Below are 17,307 nucleotides of genomic sequence, written 5' to 3' on the forward strand. Positions count from 1 at the left end.
CAAATTGGAGTAATCTTATGAACTCTGAGTAGGCTTTACATAATTTTTCCCCAAAAGGTTGAACAAGATCCAGTATTGAAAACTGTAGTGGTCGCCCTCTAGATGTTCAGAACTACAAGTGGTAGACAAGACAGCACTTTTAATTAAGAAACCGTAAAAGATCATAAAGATTGTATGCAGTTTTAGTATGCAACATATTCTTTCTCACTCTTGCCCGCAATGAAGGGACAGAAGTGGACCAGGAGTGGGGGAGGGGGGGGGGGGGCAGGTAAGTATAGTGGGGCAGGAGGGGGTGGGGAGGGGGGGCAGAGTGGGAGTGGCTGTGATAATTTTATCAGTTTTTTCGGTTACACCGGTTAAGGTGCCTCTCGATAACTGATCCAATTTTACGGTGGCCCATAAAGTGGAAAAATATGACTTCTACAAAGAGCAACTAGACCTGAGTCTAGTTCAGTGATTCCCAACCTCGGTCCTCAAGGCACACTAACAGTCCTGGTTTTAGTGATATCCATGCGTAAGTACAGATGGTTAAATCAAAAAAACTGAGGTACTAATTAAGTCACCTGTGCTCAACTATGGCTATCCTTAAAACCTGGACTGTTAGTGTGCCTTGAGGACCGTGGTTGGGAATCACTGGTCTAGTTTGACAGCTCTGGTGATTGAACGGATCAACTGCGGCCTAGTTGCTGCAGTTAGCTGAGGTAAACACACAATGGCATATTCATGTCACTGGTATGTTCAGGCAACGTTCCATGTCTACTCTGTTTGCCATGTTAACCTAAAGTAACCACTTTTGCAGTCTGAAAACCTACCTGTGTTTTTGCAGCTTTATGTTACTGCTATAATTGAAGACTTATCGAATATGCTCATTTTATCTCAAGCAAGTTTACATTTAGGGCCTGATTTACTACTGATCGCAACTGCGATTACGCATGCAATCGGCCGATTGTTGCATTCTGCGCATGCATTTGCATTGCAGTGTGCGAACCGGCCACTGCGATCGGGACTGCGATCGCAATGACTACACAGACCCATCGCAAAGTGATTGACAGAAAGCAACGTTTGTGGGAGGTGAAGGGGGGGTGGTTGGCGAGAGGCAGGCATGCCAGTGCGTTTGAACACCATTGCAGGGGCGTGCATAAATTATCCACTGCGATGCCTTACGCAGCTTGAGCACTCATAGCGTGCGCTGAAGTTAGCAATTTCTGAGTAAGGTCAGAGCTTGTGCAAGTGTGCGTGAGGCTGTGATGGTACTCGATTGTACCAATGCTTTCACAGTGCAGCTAAACATTACGGATGTGTGTAGGGTAAAGTGGGCATCCTTCTGTAGTCCTGCGGCGGCATTGCGATCGCAATGGATTAGCATACTATCGCAGTGAGACTGTGGGTCTCATTCAGACCCGCTCGCGACCGCAGGACGCTCGCAAGCAGGTCGATGGTACCCGCGTACGACGGAGGGAGCTCCATCGTGCACATGCGCGAGACCCGAATAACGACGGCCAAGCCGTCGTTATGGGTCTCACACTAAAGGGGGCATGCTGTCGATGGTGACTGACAGCACGCCCCCTTTAGTCGGCGTGCCGGGGGCGTGGTTGCCAGACGGAGGGGTTCCCATGGGAACGCCTACCGTCTGGGTCCGGCCCCACTGACATCACTAGTGATGTCAGTGGGAGTGATTTTGGCTCTGATAGAGCCAAAATCACTCCTGGGCTTGCGGCAGCAGGACAAACCGCAGGGTCTCGTCGCAAGCCCGATGGTCGCGATGGTCTTGACCATCGCGACCATCATCATGGACGCTCGCATAAGCTGTGAGTGGTCACCCACAGCTATGCGAGCGTCCAAGAGGCCACTCCATTTTCAGGTAAGAGGGCCCTGATTCAGAGCGAGCGCTCTGGCCAGAGCGTCCGGCTCTGAATCAGGCCCTGTGTGCGTTAGGGCTATTGCGATCGTAGTTGCAGTTGGTTGTGAATCAAACCCTTAATTTACATATTTAAGTTAAGTAGAAATGTCAAACTTTTAGCATTTTGGGTCCTGATACAATATTATTCTTTAAATGTCTGTAGTGGAAAATACAAGCCAGTTGAATCTGCTTAAATCCACATGATAAATATGAAATCTGCAGAAAAACAAATATATATAGGTGTGTCTTTTTTTGCTGAAGCTCGCATCTACGGATCTTTCAGTACAGCAATATTTTCTGATATAATTTCCATATATTCCGTGCATTATAAACTGTTTGCTTAATGACATATACTAATAATAATGATAACAATTAAAAATGTTAAACCATACTTTTAGTTTTTCATCAAATTCTTCCATTGATTCAATCAGGAGTCCTGGGATGTGCTCTCCTAGTGGGAAGGGATAATCAGTCCCCAAAAGCACTTTGTCCTATGTATGGAAAAAAAAAATCTGTATAGTTTTTCAGACAACCTACAAGTTTGTTTTTCATATGTGTACCCGGCCGACCCACGATGCGACGAATGACATATTGTGCGGTCGTTTGACAAAACCTATTCTGGTGAACGAACGCACTATATGTCATTCACCAGCCGCATCAACAACCATGGGGTCGTTCATCAATTTGACAGATCTGGATTCTGATATTCGGGATGCCGACACCGGTATCCTGATCTCCTTCGGGATAGCGTCGGTTGTATTTTGCCGGGCGGCGGGATTCCGGCGTCAGTATATCGGCGGCTGGCATCCCGTCTGCTAGCATATTAACTACATCTCGTTCTGTAAATAGTCGTTTGTTCACGTTTGCATCAGGCCCTATATTTACAGACAAATTTTACATAGGTCCTGTCTTACGCTTTGCTTTAAATGGTAAACAATTTTTTCTGTTGCTTTAGCCAACAAAATGGTTACACATGGTATTTATCAAAACATGGAGAGAGAAAAAATTGTGAGAGATAAAGTACCAACTGTAATTTTTCAAGCAGCCTGTAAAATGTAAGTTAGAAGCTGATTGGTTGGTACTTTATCTCTCACAATTTTATCTCTCTCCAAGCTTTGATAACTACCCTAATCACTGAAATCACAGAAATTTAGGATAAATTGATTGTTAGTGACCCTTAAGGTGCCTACACACTTGGCGATATTTTACCCGATCTGGCCGATTCCGAAGCATCGGAAGGACAGATCATGTAAAATATACCCAAATCGTGAGTCCCCACTCACGATCACGATGCGATGCGCGTCCCCGCTGGTCGCACATCGCATCGTCAGATCTACCGTGCTGTAGGGCAGATCTGCCAATCTGGGGCACAATGCACTGGAAAAGTCTGGATGCACGATAGATCGTTTGTAAATTGGACACTTTAACCACTTGCCTGGCATGGTCGTATTGGATACGACCATACCAGACTGGGCTTTCCCTGACATGGTCGTATCTGATATGACCAGTCAAGAAAGCTCTGTGGGCGGCTGCTGGAAAATTATTTTCTAGCAGCCGCCAATCACAGAGGGACCTCCTGGTCCCTCTGCACACTGTCCCTCCCCGTGGGCTGGCCGATCACTGCTAGCAGTGATTGGACAGCCCAACGAAGGCGCACCCACCCCCGACAGCAGCCCGGCGGCTGCTGACTGGGGCAAAGAAGGCAGCGCTGATAGCGCTGTCCTTCTCTCCCTTCCCCTTCTGGAGAGCAGCCGCCGACAGGGCAGAGAAGGCAGTGCTGATAGCGTTGTCCTTCTCTCCCACCTCCGGAGCTAGCAGCAGCCCGGCAGCTGATGGCAGAGCAGCCGCCGGGCAGAGAAGGACAGTGCTATCAGCGCTGTCCTTCTCTCTCTCTCCACCCCACCGCCCTGTTAGCGGCTCCCCAGCGGCTGCAAATAGTAGAGGGAGCAGCCGCTGGCCAAGGAGCCAACCCCTTCTCTCCCTCCTCCATTTATGCAACCCCACCCCATATATATATATATATATATATATACAGTCAGGTGCATAAATATTGGGACATTAACAGAATTTTCATATTTTGGCCTCTATTCACCACCACAATGGCTCTGAAATGAAACAAACAAGATGTGCTTTAACTGCAGACTTTCAGATTTAATTTGAGGGTAGTTACATCCAAATCAGGTGAACGGTGTAGGAATTACAATGGTTTCTATATGTGCCTCCCACTTTTTAAGGGGCCAAAAGTAATGGGACAAACTAAACAATCCTAAATCTAACTTTCACTTTTTAATACTTTGTTGCAAATCCTTTGCAGGCAATTACAGCATGAAGTCTGGAACGCATAGACATCACCAGACGCTGGGTTTCATCCCTGGTGATGCTCTGCCAGGCCTCTACTGCAAATGTCTTCAGTTCCTGCTTGTTCTTGGGGCATTTTCCCTTCAGTTTTGTCTTCATCAAGTGAAATGCATGCTCAATCGGATTCAGGTCAGGGGATTGACTTGGCCATTGCATAACATTCCACTTTTTAGCCTTAAAAAACTCTTTGGTTGCTTTTGCAGTATGCTTCGGGTCATTGTCCATCTGCACTGTGAAGCACTGTCCAATGAGTTCTGAAGCATTTGACTGAATATGAGCATATAATATTGCCCGAAACACTTCAGAATTCATTCTGCTGCTTTTGTCAGCAGTCACATCATCAATAAATACAAGGGAACCAGTTCCATTGGCAGCCATACATGCCCACGCCATGACACTACCACCACCATGCTTCACTGATGAGGTGGTATGTTTTGGATCATGAGCAGTTCCTTTCCTTCTCTTCTCTTCCCATCACTCTGGTACAAGTTGATCTTTGTCTCATCTGTCGATAGGATGTTGTTCCAGAACTGTAATGGCTTTTTTAGATGTTGTTTGGCAAACTCTAATCTGGTCTTCCTGTTTTTGTGGCTCACCAATGGTTTGCATCTTGTGGTGAACCCTCTATATTCACTCTTGTGAAGTCTTCTCTTGATTGTTGACTTTGACACATATACATCTACCTCCTGGAGAGTGTTCTTGATTTGGCTAACTGTTGTGAAGAGGTTTTTCTTCACAAGGGAAATAATTCTTTTGTCATCCACCACAGTTGCTTTCCGTGGTCTTCCGGTTCTTTTGGTGTTGCTGAGCTCTCCGGTGCGTTCTCTCTTTTTAAGAATGTTCCAAACAGTTGATTTGGCCACACCTAATGTTTTTGCTATCTCTCTGATGGGTTTGTTTTGATTTTTCAGACTAATGATGGCTTGCTTCACTGATAGTGACAGCTCTTTGGATATCATATTGAGAGTTGACAGCAACTGATTCCAAATGCAATTGTCACACCTAGAATCAACTCCAGACCTTTTGCCTGCTTAATTGATAATGAAATAACGAGGGAATAGCTCACACCTGTCCATGAAATAGCTTTTGAGTTGATAGTCCCATTACTTTTGGCCCCTTAAAAAGTGGGAGGCACATATTGAAACTGTTGTAATTCCTACACCGTTCACCCGATTTGGATGTAATTACCCTCAAATGAAATCTGAAAGTCTGCAGTTAAAGCACATCTTTTTTTTTCATTTCAAAGCCATTATGGTGGTGAATAGAGGACAAAATATGAAAATTCTGTCAATGTCCCAATATGTATGGACCTGACTGTATATAAACAGCAAAGCCCTAGATGTATGTGTATATATATATATATACATACATATACGCACTATATATATGTGTGTGTATATATATATATATATAAAATGTGTGTGTGTGTATATATATATATATATATACACACACCCATACACACGTGTGATCTATACACATGGATATATACATATACTGTGTATATACAGTATGTATATATATATATATATATATATACATGTGTATGCGCGCATATATATATATATATATTCATAGTGTGTGTGGAACCCCAACCGATGTCAAACAATAGATTGTTTCTATCGATGGTTGAATCTATCGGCCATCGATGGTACAGCTGTCAATGACCAGAACTACAGTATACCATAAAAATTGAAATTTTTATGGTATATGGTGTTTAAAAAAAAAAATTGCGTTGAAATAGTTTTAAAAAGATGTTCTTGACCTAATTCAATCATAAAAAAACCCGACAATTTCGGAGCGGTTTTTGGAAAAAAAATTAGTCAGTTAAATGGTTAAACACCAAATCGTGTGCAGAGCTGCTGGAAGGGAGCTTCAAGGGAAATCCTATACATCGTGGGATCGTGTGCAGATCGCCAAGTGTGTAGGCACTTTAGAATATGGCACATTAAATCAAACATTCATTCCTAGCAATAAATTCTTTAAAGACTTTTAACTATATTCATTAATCAGCATCAACGACAGAAATTTGGAAGACTGATTGAGCGACTTTATAAATAATTTCCGATAAGATTTATTCTAGTCTCTTGTTGCAACACAGTAATTATATGCTGACAGATACATAACTAACAGTTAATATGGACAGTAGGATTTGTAGCTTCCTAAAACACCAAGCAGTTGTTACTGTATGATGCAGGGCCGGATTTCACGCTGTCCATCCTAGGCGCACGCCTAGGGCCCGGCGGGACCCAAGGGGCCCGTGGACGGGCCCCTTTGCCTGAAGATATCCCCGATCACAGCGCTCCCAGAGGAGCACTGCGCGAGTACCGCGTGACGTCATGAGGTAACGCGGTCCCGCCTCCACTCCCAGAGAGTCCCGCGCGGCTGTCGGAGAGGAAGCCTGTGTGTCCGCTGCCGCCTGCACGCGGCAAGAAGGAATGGTGTGTGTGCACACTGCACATGTTAACTCACCAGAGACCCGCCGCCCTGTCCCTCCCAGCTGATCCATCCTCATCCAGCTAGCCCCGCTGTGACCCGCCCCAGCAGCCACTCTGTCAGCCTTCCAGGCCCTCCGCCGTCCACCAGCAGCAAACAGCAGCAGTGGAGCACCCAAGGCCAGGCAGATAGGGAATTGTATTACATATACAGTATATATGTACTGCATGTGTATATATATATATATATATATGTGTGTACTGTATGTATATACCTATATTAATGTGCACTGTATGTATATATATATACATAAATATATATATATGTGTACTGTATGTATGTATATGCATATATGTATACGTGTACTGTATGTATTATGTATATATATATATATATGTGTGTACTGTATGTATTATGTATATATATGTGTACTGTATGTATTATGTATATATATATGTACTGTATATATATATATATATATATATGTGTGTGTACTGTATGTATATATTAGGGGTGAGCGGGTTCGGATTTCTGAAATCCGAACCCCCCCGAGCCCCCCCGATCCGAGTCCGATCCGAGTCAGGCTCGACTTTTCCCGCCTGACTCGGATCTGAAATCGAGGCAAAACGTCATCATCCCGCCTTCCGAGTCTCGCGGGCTTTGGATCCTATATAAGGTACCCGCGTCGGCGCCATTTTCTCACTCGGCTATGGACAGTGAAGAGGGAGGGTGGGAGTTAGGGCTGGCTGGGCTGTGTAGTGTAGTGTAGTGTAGTGCTGCTGTTGTCCACTACTTCAAAGTCCATAGGGGCTGGCTGTGTTGTGCTGTGCTGCTGTTGTTAATAGGGGCTGTGTCCACTACTTCAAAGTCCATAGGGGCTGGCTGGACTGTGCTGTCAGTTCTCCATAGGGGCTGTGTCCACTCCAAAGTCCTGTGCAGTGTCCCAGTCCTAAAGGGGTGCTGTAGTGTTGTCCAGGGGGTGCTCTGTCCATCAGGGGTGCTCCCCCCAAGTGCTAAAAAAATTATATATTTTCTGTGTTTGTGAATTGTGTGCGCAGTAGCCGTACGTGCATCAACAAAGTAGTGCCAAGTGTGCGCCTGTGTCATAAGTAAAGGGCCGGCTGGCTTGACCGTTAAAGGGTGCTGTAACCCCCAAAGTACACTCCAGTCCAAACCAGAAAAAAAAATATTTTCTGTGTTTGTGAATTGTGTGCGCAGTAGCCGCACGTGCATCAACAAAGTAGTGCCAAGCGTGCGCCTGTGTCATAAGTAAAGGGCCGGCTGGCTTGACCGTTAAAGGGTGCTGTAACCCCCAAAGTACACTCCAGTCCAAACCAAAAGAAAAATTATTTTCTGTGTTTGTGAATTGTGTGCGCAGTAGCCGCACGTGCATCAACAAAGTAGTGCCAAGCGTGCGCCTGTGTCATAAGTAAAGGGCCGGCTGGCTTGACCGTTAAAGGGTGCTGTAACCCCCAAAGTACACTCCAGTCCAAACCTAAAAAAAAATTATTTTCTGTGTTTGTGACTTGTGTGCACTGTGGCTGCACGTGCATCAACAAAAGAGCAGCGCCAAGCGTGCGCCTGTGTCCCATAAGTAAAGAGCCGGCTGGCTCATTTCTTAAAGGGTGGTGTAACCCACAAAGTGCACTACTCTTCAGCAAAAATAAAAAAATATTTTCTGTGTTTGTGTGCGCTTTAGCCACATGTATATATCAATATAACATAAATGGAGGACCAAACTTTCTCCGATAAAAATAAAATAGGGAAAGATCAAGAACCACTTCCTCCTAGTGCTGTTGCTGCTGCTGGGAGTTGTTCATCATCCCAGAGAGGAAGTAGGAACATCACTACTTTTACTAAACAATTGACCCTCCAACAGTCCCTAGCGATGAGGATGAAGTACGACAGCAGTCATCCTGAAGCAAAACGTATAACTGAGGCCTTGACTGCTATGTTGGTGTTAGATGTGCGTCCGGTATCCGCCATTAGTGCAGTGGGATTTAGACAATTGATGGAGGTAGTGTGTCCCCGGTTCCAAATCCCGTCTAGATTCCACCTGCATCCTCAAAGCAGCAGCGACAAGCGTGCATCTGTCTGTTAAAGGGTGGTGACACCCTCAAAGTGTGCTACACAAGCAATAAAAATATTCTTCTTTTTTCTGTCTTTGTGAAATGTGTGGGCTGTAGCTGCACCTGCATCCTTAAAGCAGCAGCGACAAGCGTGCGTCTGTCTGTTAAAGGGTGGTGACACCCTCAAAGTGTGCTACACAAACAATAAAAATATTCTTTTTTTTTCTGTCTTTGTGAATTGTGTGGGCTGTAGCCGCACTTGCATCCTCAAAGCAGCAGCGACAAGCGTGCGTCTGTCTGTTAAAGGGTGGTGACACCCTCAAAGTGTGCTACACAAACAATAAAAATGTTCTTCTTCTTTTTTCTGTCTTTGTGAATTGTGTGGGCTGTAGCCGCACTTGCATCCTCAAAGCAGCAGCGACAAGCGTGCGTCTGTCTGTTAAAGGGTGGTGTAACCCTCAAAGTGCGCTCCACAAACAATAAAAATATTCTTTTTTTTTCTGTCTTTGTGAATTGTGTGGGCTGTAGCCGCACTTGCATCCTCAAAGCAGCAGCGACAAGCGTGCGTCTGTCTGTTAAAGGATTACATCGGTGACAGCATCCAAGTAGGCATGTCAGACAGTCCGTACCTGTACTGGCAGGAAAAAGAAGCAATTTGGAGGTCCCTGTACAAACTGGCTCTATTTTACCTGAGTTGCCCCCCCTCCAGTGTGTACTCCGAAAGAGTGTTTAGTGCAGCCGGGAACCTTGTCAGCGAAAGGCGTAGGAGGTTGCTTCCACAAAATGTGGAGAAGATGATGTTCATAAAATGAATTATCAACTCTTCCAGGGAGACCAGCCTCCAGAACGTACAGAGGGACCTGTGGTTGTGGATTCCAGCGGGGACGAATTAATACTCTGTGAGGATGAGGATGTACACAACACTGAAGAGGGTGAGGAATCGGTGGATGAGGAGGATGAGGACGACATCTTGCCTCCGTAGAGCCAGTTTGTGCAGGGACAGATTAATTGCCAGCTTGTTTTGTGGGGGCCCAAACGAACCAATCATTTCAGCCACAGTCGTGTGGCAGACCCTGGCGCTGAAATGTTTGGTTTGTTAAAGTGTGCATGTCCTGTTTATACAACATAAGGGTGGGTGGAAGGGCCCAAGGACAATTCCATCTTGCACCTCTTTTTTTTCTTTGCATTATGTATAGTTTGGGGCCTAGTTTTTCAAACTGCCATCCTGTCTGCCACTGCAGTGTCACTCCTAGATGGACCACGTGTTTGTGCCGCCCACTCGTATCTCTTAGCATAGTCATCCAGCTACCTCGGTGCAACCTTTTGGACATAAAAACACTATTGTGAGGTGTGAGGTGTTCAGAATAGACTGGAAATGAGTGGAAATTAAGGTTATTGAGGTTAATAATAGCATAGGAGCAGAAAAACCCACAAATTCTGTGATTTTAGCTGTTTTTATGCTTTTTTTCAAAAAAATACAGATCCAAAACACAAAACCCAGAACCCAAAACACGGAAGGGTGGTTTTGGCAAAACCAATCCAGATCCAAAACACGAAGAAAGATCCAGATCCAAAACCAAAACACGAAAAGTGGCCGGTGCACACCCCTAGTATATATCTATATTAATGTGCACTGTATGTGTATATATATATATATTTATGTGTGTATATATATATATATATATATATATATATGTGTGTACTGTATGTATACACATGTATATGTGTACTGTTTGAATGTATATGCATATATGTATATGTGTACTGTATGTATTATGTATATATATATATATGTGTACTGTATGTGTTATGTATATATATATATATATATATATATTTACTGTATGTATATGTGTATATATATATGTGTGTGTATATATGCATGTATATATATTTATATACAGACGGATGGTGCAGCACTTCATGTGCTTAATAGAATCCATTAAGTGTATGGAGTGCAGCACCATCCGTCTGTATTTGTGAGTAACATGCGCATCCTGCCACTTAGATGTTCGTTTAGGAGAGCTGGACCACACAACTATGTATATATATATATATATATATATATATATATAATTATATATATGCGTATATCTCACTGGGAATAATTATATATATATATGTTTTTGCTTTTTTCTCTCATCTAGTGACATTGTAAAGACCGTGTATATCCAGTAGGTATCACTAGGTCAAGACTTGACCTAGTGACACCTACTGGATATATGCACAGTTTTTACATTGTGTATATATATATATATATATATATATATATATATCACACACACACACATATTATATAATGTTTTGATGTCCGTAATGTTTAAATCTTTAAAAAGTTTAATATAAGGAGGAAAAGCTAAAAAAATTAGGTAAGGGCATGAATCATTAGCTCACAAATAGTGGTATGGATTGTTTGAGGGAGGGGGCCCCAAACTAGTACCTTGCCTAGGGCCCCATGAGGTCTAAATCCGGCTCTGGTATGATGGCTAATCAGGCATACTTAACCAGTATGATGGTTTATTAGTAACAGCGGTAAACAATGTGGTCATAGTAGTAGGCAATAATAACAAGACTCTGATGGGAGATTTGTGCCGTCATTGTGGTAGTGTTGCGAACAATCTCTCATAAAGTCACCCCAGCATTATTTGGGAGTAGATAGCACCGGAGCACTTCCCACTCCGACACTCCCCTTTCTCCTTGATCAGGGCTGTCTCCAGTTACACATAAATATTGCACATTTTATCTAGAAATTTTTCAGTGAAGTCCTCCTGTAACCAAAAACATGGGGTTAATGAATGAAACGATAAACAGTGAAAGATATCCACGTTTAAATATATTTCAGTCCACGTTTTCTCAGGAACACAATTAGAAGCCTATTCATTTTCACTAATGGGCCCGTTACACATCTGGAAACGCTAGTTCCACCATGCTTAACTAATGGTCCCATTGATTATTAGGGGCCCCATATGGAGGCCTAATATTCAGCAAGCTCCTAAAAACTTAAAGTTTTCGAAGTTTGCTTGCGAGAATCAACGCCATCTTCAAATGGCGCTGATTCCCGGTGCCCTGCTACTTCCAATAGGAAAGAGGTTCAGGGGTTGCAAAGTGGAATCTCTGCCTCCTCCACTGTGAGTGACCTGTGGCTATACGCATTCATGACCTCAGTCGAATTGGATACTTAATTATCGTACCCCTATGATGAATAGGCCCTTTAGTAATTGTGACATCAGTCCCTTCATTGACATATCAGCGGCACTATCTTCGCTTGCTGCATAGATTACACTGATAGACCTTTTCTCCTCTAATTCAAGTATGAAGTGGTGCCTTATAAAAAATGTTTTTGGACACATGGCATCCCCGGTTCCTCTCACTACCAATATTTACAAATTCGCCATTTTGTCACCTCATCGTTTTCAGCTCTCCCGCCTCGAACTCCTCCTATAAGACTTTGCATATATAGACCTGCTGATAGGGGTACTATATCCTTTCTTTACCATTCTATTTTGACATTGGAGTCCCCCTCACTATACACGAACTAGCATGGGAAGCAGACTTGGGACATCCATTAGGCGACGATACTTGGGAAACAATACGTCTCGCTATTTCTAAATATTCTCTCAGTGTGGCTATCCGAGAAAATTCATATAAAGTTTTCACTAGATGGTATGTGGTTCCAGAACGCCTTCATCAAATGTTTTCTAATACTTCTGACCTGTGTTGGAGACATTGTGGCCAAACTGGCACATTTTATCATACTTTATGGACCTGCCCAAAAATTATTCCATTCTGGAACATGGTCCGCTCCCTTATATCGTTAGTTGTGACCCTACCTTTCTCTCTCTCCCCTACCAACTTATTACTTTGTGCCCCAGTTGACCAGGCTTCCAAAAACACCAACAAATTGATCCTTCACATCTCCTGTGCAGCCAAATATCAATTGGCACATAATTGGAAAAAAACGTCAAGAACTCCTGAATAGAATCTGGTTTATATCTAATATGGAGTACACTACTAGTCTTTTGAATACAGTGGAAAAGTTTCATTTAATTTGGTCTTCCTGGTACTCCGCTCAAGCGGTTACCCTTCCCGGTCTCATGCAGGCCCGCCAAGAGCCACGGTGGGCCCGGGTAACAGGGGGCGTGACCTAATCGTGGGAGGCGTGGCCACGCCACCTTCCCGGAAAAAAAAAAGCTTTGCAGTGCCGCGAAGGAAACGCGGGCCCGGGTAATCTGTACCCGCTCCCCCCCTCTCGGCGCCCCTGGTCTCATGTGAACTGTGGTCTATAATTTCACTCCTGCTTACTTTTCTGTGTGTCCTCCTGGCTCGCTTATACTCCCTCCTTTCCTTCCCCATCTTCTCTCTCTTCCTTTTTCCTGAAATATCCAACTGTTACACTTTATTTTTTATCAAATTTATTTTCAGTATTTTCAGTGATATTTATGATGCTGTCCCTTTCAACTATTATATTGTTGAGGAATCTTTATTATGTCGCTTATTGTGTTTATTTTTTTTCTTTCAATGTGATTTTTTCTATTGCTCAATATGTTCATATATGTTTTCTCTTTATCTAGATTTTATATCTATTGAGATGTCATACTGTTTTGTTGTTTATTTCTATAAATCTAATCATCGATTAAAAAAAATAAATAAATTTTTTTGGACCGTCTATGGTCCTTGGTACTAGAGGACAAGTCAATCGCACCCTTGTTGTCACACGCAATGCTGGTAGACTCATCTCGGCAAAGAAGACTTAACTCACACAAATTCACTTTTAACTATAGGGCTTTCTTGGCTGCTCTGTAGGTGCCATGTATTTAGCCTCATGTATTTTACCTGTACCTGCTAGTACAAATAGGTATCTCCTATTAGGACTATGGTCATCCTAATCTGATCCCCAGTCGGAATCACAGAAAGTTTTTTTCAGACTTAAAATTAAATTTTAAGGAACGCACTTTAAATATCTCAGGATTATTTTAACTGCAATCCAGTGTTGTTTTCCAGGATTAATTAATTGCAAATTGGCTCACCTAGCTCACAGCATGTGTGATGTCTGTACGAGTCCCAATGCTTGCATACATTAAACAACCAATAGCACTCTGAAAAGGAACATTCTTAAATTCTATCTCTGCCTCGCTTTTTGGTGACATGGCTGATTTTTGTGCGTGTCAATGGGAGTTCTGATTGGTTTTGCTTCTGTCATTGCATACTTGGTAGGTATTGCTTAATTATATCCTTGTTGATCGATTATGACAGTTCCAGTACTGAAGTTATGTAAAGCTATACTTGCCTACCCTCCCCTGTGGCGCTCTCGGCCACCAGGAAAGGTCGGACTTGTATCCCAGGGGCTGGGGCCACCTGGCTCTGATCATTCACTTCCCCGGTGAAGTGAGCAGCACACACAGCCAATGACGCAATTATTGTTGAATCGCATCATCATGGCTCCACCCCCGCTACACAATGCCGGTAATCTCGGCATTACATAGCGGGTGGCAGGGCTACGATGACGTGATATGGATGTCACGTCCCCAGACACACCCTCCTCAGCCGAGCCCTGCACTCCTCCGCCCCCAGACCCGCCCTCCGCTGAGCCAGCACAGTGCAGACCTGGCTGGTCGGCAAGTATGCCTTGAGCCTAACAAGTGATGTGCAGGCCTTAGGTCTTTTAACTTTAATTTTTCTTCCAACAGGTGCTTGACACTTGGTATGTGGTTCTCCTGACCTGCTAGCAACAAATCATCCACATTTACAACCATAATGAACAATTTTTGCTGAATTGTCTTATGGTACAGACCGTGATCAGTCTCTGAATGCACAAATGTCCATCTCTTAAAGTACAGCATCTAGCTTAATGTACCAACAACGACCACTCTGTTTTAGACCATACAATTACTTTTTTAAAATGTCCTCATTGTAATGCTCAGGGGGTTCCATATAGGCAAGCTTTATAATGGGCAGTAGTTCCGTCTGTATTTAACTTTTTATAAAAAAAACATTGTTTCTGACTGTCTTACGGTGGCTCAGCCTGTCAACAACTGTCTATGTATTGTTATCATCCAATGATGGCAGCTCTTTATCTATTGCTGAATTCTATTTATCCCAGGCGTTGCTTGACTTTGCCTCTTGGATATTTTGCAGTTCACAGAAAACAATATTTGCAAAATCCTCATAATATCTCCTAGCGATTTTTCCTTTGTTGCTTCTCACAGAACTGCTCTGTGATTGGTTGTCCACATTAGCAGTCTCAAACACAGACAAGTTGCCAGCATATCCAGTGTAATAAACTTCTGCTGAAGTTCTCGTTCTATTTTCACATTAGGTGGTGCTGTTACATAGAACACCACATCCCTGGAAATTATAAAGGTGCCCACACACAGCGACATTTTACACGATTTGGCCGATTTCGACGAATCGTGACGACAAATTGGCTAAAAAAAGTACAAATCGTGAGTTTATACTCACGAGCACGATGCCGATGCGCGTCCCCGCTTGACGTATATCGCATCTTCTGATCTGCCGTGCTGTAGGGCAGATTAGCCAACCATGAACACGATGGAAGCCGATCGTGAGGGTTTTTTTCCTCAAGATGAATCGTACGATTCATCCCACAATGCGGAATTTGACTGACAGAAGCCTGGACACGCCCCATCGCCATCTTGTGCAGCATCGTGTATGGAGCAAGACAGTCGCACATTGAGGAGCCTGCACACTGGATTCTTGTTTTGGACAAGTTTTGGTGAGTATTGGTACAGTTTAAATACAACCACACTGACCATCAATATGTGCTCCCCACTGCCCCCCAATGTGTGCCCCCAGGTAATAAATGCATGATTCAGCTACCGCCCGCCGTATTGAGGCGGGCGGTGGCGGGATCATGCATTAAGCTCCCACTGCCCACCAATGTGTGCCCCCAGGTAATAAATGCATGACCCAGCCACCGCCCGCCGTATTGAGGCGGGCGGTGGCTGGGTCATGCATTAAGCTCCCACTGCCCACCAATGTGTGCCCCAGGTAATAAATGCATGACCCAGCCACCGCCCGCCGTATTGAAGCGGGCGGTGGCTGGGTCATGCATTAAGCTCCCACTGCCCACCAAAGTGTGCCCCCAGGTAATAAATGCATGACCCAGCCACCGCCCGCCGTATTGAAGCGGGCGGTGGCTGGGTCATGCATTAAGCTACAACTGCCCACCAATGTGTGCCCCCAGATAATAAATGCATGACCCAGCCACCGCCCGCCGTATTGAAGCGGGCGGTGGCTGGGTCATGCATTAAGCTCCCACTGCCCACCAATGTGTGCCCCCAGGTAATAAATGCATGACCCAGCCACCGCCCGCCTCAGGGTAGCCACCAGTCTCTCTTCAGCAGGGATTGCCCTCCGCCACCTTGTGTCCTGTCTCTTGATGTGGGGGGTCACCAGATGCAGCAATTCTTGGAAGCTGGCGTCATCCATGCGCAGGTACATGTGAGAGCGGGTATCCCTTTGTAGCAGCCATTCCTTGGTCCAGCATGCTCTCGTCCTTCTTCGCTGGACCCTCTTCCTAATCTCCCGGGCCCCAGCTTCAGCGACCAACACTCTATACTGATAGGGAGGCATCAGTACAGAATTCAGGAACAGGATAGAATGCAGGTAGGTAGCACACACTTGCAGGTAGAATAAACTTTGTATAAGGCAAGCCAAATACAAAGAGCACAGTACAGTACAGGATTCAGCAGGAATACACCTAGCCTCATCTAGTAGCAGAGCAGAATGTACACAGAGTTTAAAGGACGCCTGCTGTTTATACTCCCTAGCTAGCCCCTCCCATTATTATGGCTATTTAAATTTCCCTCCAATAGTCAAGAGCCTGTTTTATTTTTTTTTTCAACTCACGATTTGTTATGGCCAATCTCACGATACGTACGATCCGATAGATCGTGAGATCGTAAGACAGATTGGGCGTCTTTTTTCCAAAATCGTGATCACGACGGCAAGGGAGCTCCCGTGAAAGTTCATGAGGAAATTGGCCATAAAATCGTATCGTGAGCACATCGGTATATGTGTGGGCACCTTAAGCCTTTTACTTGTGATGTAATTGATATTTGGTTTTCTTCCAGACCACGCCTCCAGATACTGTAGACACAGTTTTTTATATATACTGCGGTGGACACTGCTTCCGTTCCAAAACTCTCTTCTAGGTCCGCATCACTCAGCATAGTTCGCGCTTTCTCCACGATTGTGCGGTTGGCCTGCTTGCTGAAATCATTCGGTTGTGGTATGTATGCAATGGTTTGCTGCTGTATGCCATATTTCTTCAAGAAGAGAGCTAGACTGTTGGTCTCATATTCCCCACTATTATCAGATCTCAAGAGTTTCAGTTTTTGACCCGTTTAAGTCTCCACCAAACTCTTGTATTATGCAATTTTGTTTACTACTTCACTTTTTGCTTTAATTAAGTAAATGTGTAATTCTCGTGATGTCAACAAATAGCGGTATAGCACTTTGGGCCTGATTCAGAGCCGCTCGTAAGCGGCCGCTCGTTCGCTCCGAGCGATGTTCGCACATCTG

At 44.2% G+C, this 17,307-nt stretch overlaps 1 protein-coding gene across 1 annotated transcript in view; it reads right to left on the minus strand.

Moving 5' to 3' along the window:
• ACMSD (aminocarboxymuconate semialdehyde decarboxylase) overlaps window positions 1-17,307 on the minus strand; it is a 144,766-nt gene that overhangs the window by 892 nt on the left and 126,567 nt on the right. The window contains exon 9 of the mRNA XM_088472397.1: window positions 2,293-2,391. Coding sequence (XP_088328523.1) covers window positions 2,293-2,391 — 99 coding nt within the window. The remainder of the gene's footprint in view (window positions 1-2,292; window positions 2,392-17,307) is intronic.

This window comes from Taudactylus pleione, unplaced genomic scaffold (assembly GCF_031769625.1).
Source record: "Taudactylus pleione unplaced genomic scaffold, aTauple2 ptg000122l, whole genome shotgun sequence".
Taxonomy (NCBI): Eukaryota; Metazoa; Chordata; class Amphibia; order Anura; family Myobatrachidae; genus Taudactylus; species Taudactylus pleione.